Raw genomic sequence first — 1,239 nt, forward strand, 5'->3', positions numbered from 1 at the left:
GAAATAAATTTATTCCATATTATTATTAATATTACTGGGCCTATCTTTCAATTCATAATTGTAATTACCTGAATTATAAGTTTACACAAAGAATCATTTAAGGGAAATTACTTATAAATAAATAAAAAATAATATTATAAAAACAATTCTAATAGCAATCTTTTTATTAGAAGAATTATGCGCCATTGCTTATGAAGAATCATAAAAGTCAAGCTGAACAATACTTTATTAAAAATTAAGTTCAATAATACAGTATGCTTTGATCGAAGTTAATTTTAAAATGATGCACATAATGAAAGTTAATCGATGAGCTAATAAGCAATTGTTAGTTCAAAGTGAGTAACATGGATTAAATGCAAACATTTTTTTAAGGTTCCTCGCATTCCTCAGACAGCGACGGGTCAGACATAATCTGCAGAAATTCCGTCAACAATGCATTAAAACAAGGCGTTCCCCGCGTGGACCATAGCAAAAGGAAAGCGGGACAAATATGGGATATTTGACGATCACAATCTATTTCGTCACCTAACACTCCATTTTGAGATGCATCCATATTTTCATCCGTCTGTTCATTGGTGGTTTCAGGCGCTGTATCATGCATCACTTGTGCTTCGTTACGGCTACTGGACTGTCCATTTCCATCTGGCGACCCTTCAAATACGCCTTCGTTCACCTTATCCGCATTGATGTTTCTAACAGATTCTCCAGCTTTTTTCTCTTCATCAAGCATGGAACGTTGTCGACTTTCACTAACCGTCAGTTCACTTTTATTTTCAATCACGCTGTTAGAATTGTTCTCAGCATCCGTTTCCATGGCTTGTTCATCCTGGCCAGTCTCTTCAATATCCTCATCATTCGGCTTAACCTGTTTCTCATAATCTTTCAGTTGGTCATCATCCAACTTCAGCATTTCCAAACCAACCTCGCGAAACTGAATTAAAAACAAACAAATTATTAAAATTATTTTCAAATTACATGTCAATATTTGAAAATTTTACCGTTTCTTGGTGGTTTTCAGTCCTTTCCATTTTCTCGTCGTTGGCTACAGATTACGGAGATTGAGTGCTTTACTATGCGCTCAAAGTGACGACACGCCTTAAACTGAAATTCGAATTTTCAACGATGCCCTTATGTCTGTTGCATTTATAGAAATATTACTAATGAAGAACATTCATACTGCTATTGATATGAGCGAAGAAGCATTCTTGATTATCAATAATGAAAACTACTTGCCTATTA

At 34.6% G+C, this 1,239-nt stretch overlaps 1 protein-coding gene across 1 annotated transcript; it reads right to left on the reverse strand.

Moving 5' to 3' along the window:
* Positions 1-367: 367 nt before the first annotated feature.
* On the reverse strand, positions 368-1,028 carry Tsp_12224 (conserved hypothetical protein). The gene is made up of 2 exons (XM_003367355.1): positions 999-1,028; positions 368-931 (listed from the first exon to the last, which is right to left on the reverse strand). Exons 1-2 carry the CDS (start codon positions 1,026-1,028, stop codon positions 368-370), a joined length of 594 nt encoding a protein of 197 aa, XP_003367403.1.
* Positions 1,029-1,239: the final 211 nt, after the last annotated feature.

This window comes from Trichinella spiralis (genome assembly GCF_000181795.1).
Source record: "Trichinella spiralis strain ISS 195 chromosome Unknown Scfld4419, whole genome shotgun sequence".
Lineage (NCBI taxonomy): Eukaryota > Metazoa > Nematoda > Enoplea > Trichinellida > Trichinellidae > Trichinella > Trichinella spiralis.

What these genes read in the sequence shown, in the direction of transcription:
- Tsp_12224 (XM_003367355.1), bottom strand. Translation starts at nt 1,028, where the DNA reads ATGGAAAGGACTGAAAACCACCAAGAAACG. An exon ending in CTGAAAACCACCAAGAAACG is followed by an intron (nt 932 to 998) that starts GTAAAATTTTCA and finishes TTTTTAATTCAG; the next exon opens with TTTCGCGAGGTTGGTTTGGA.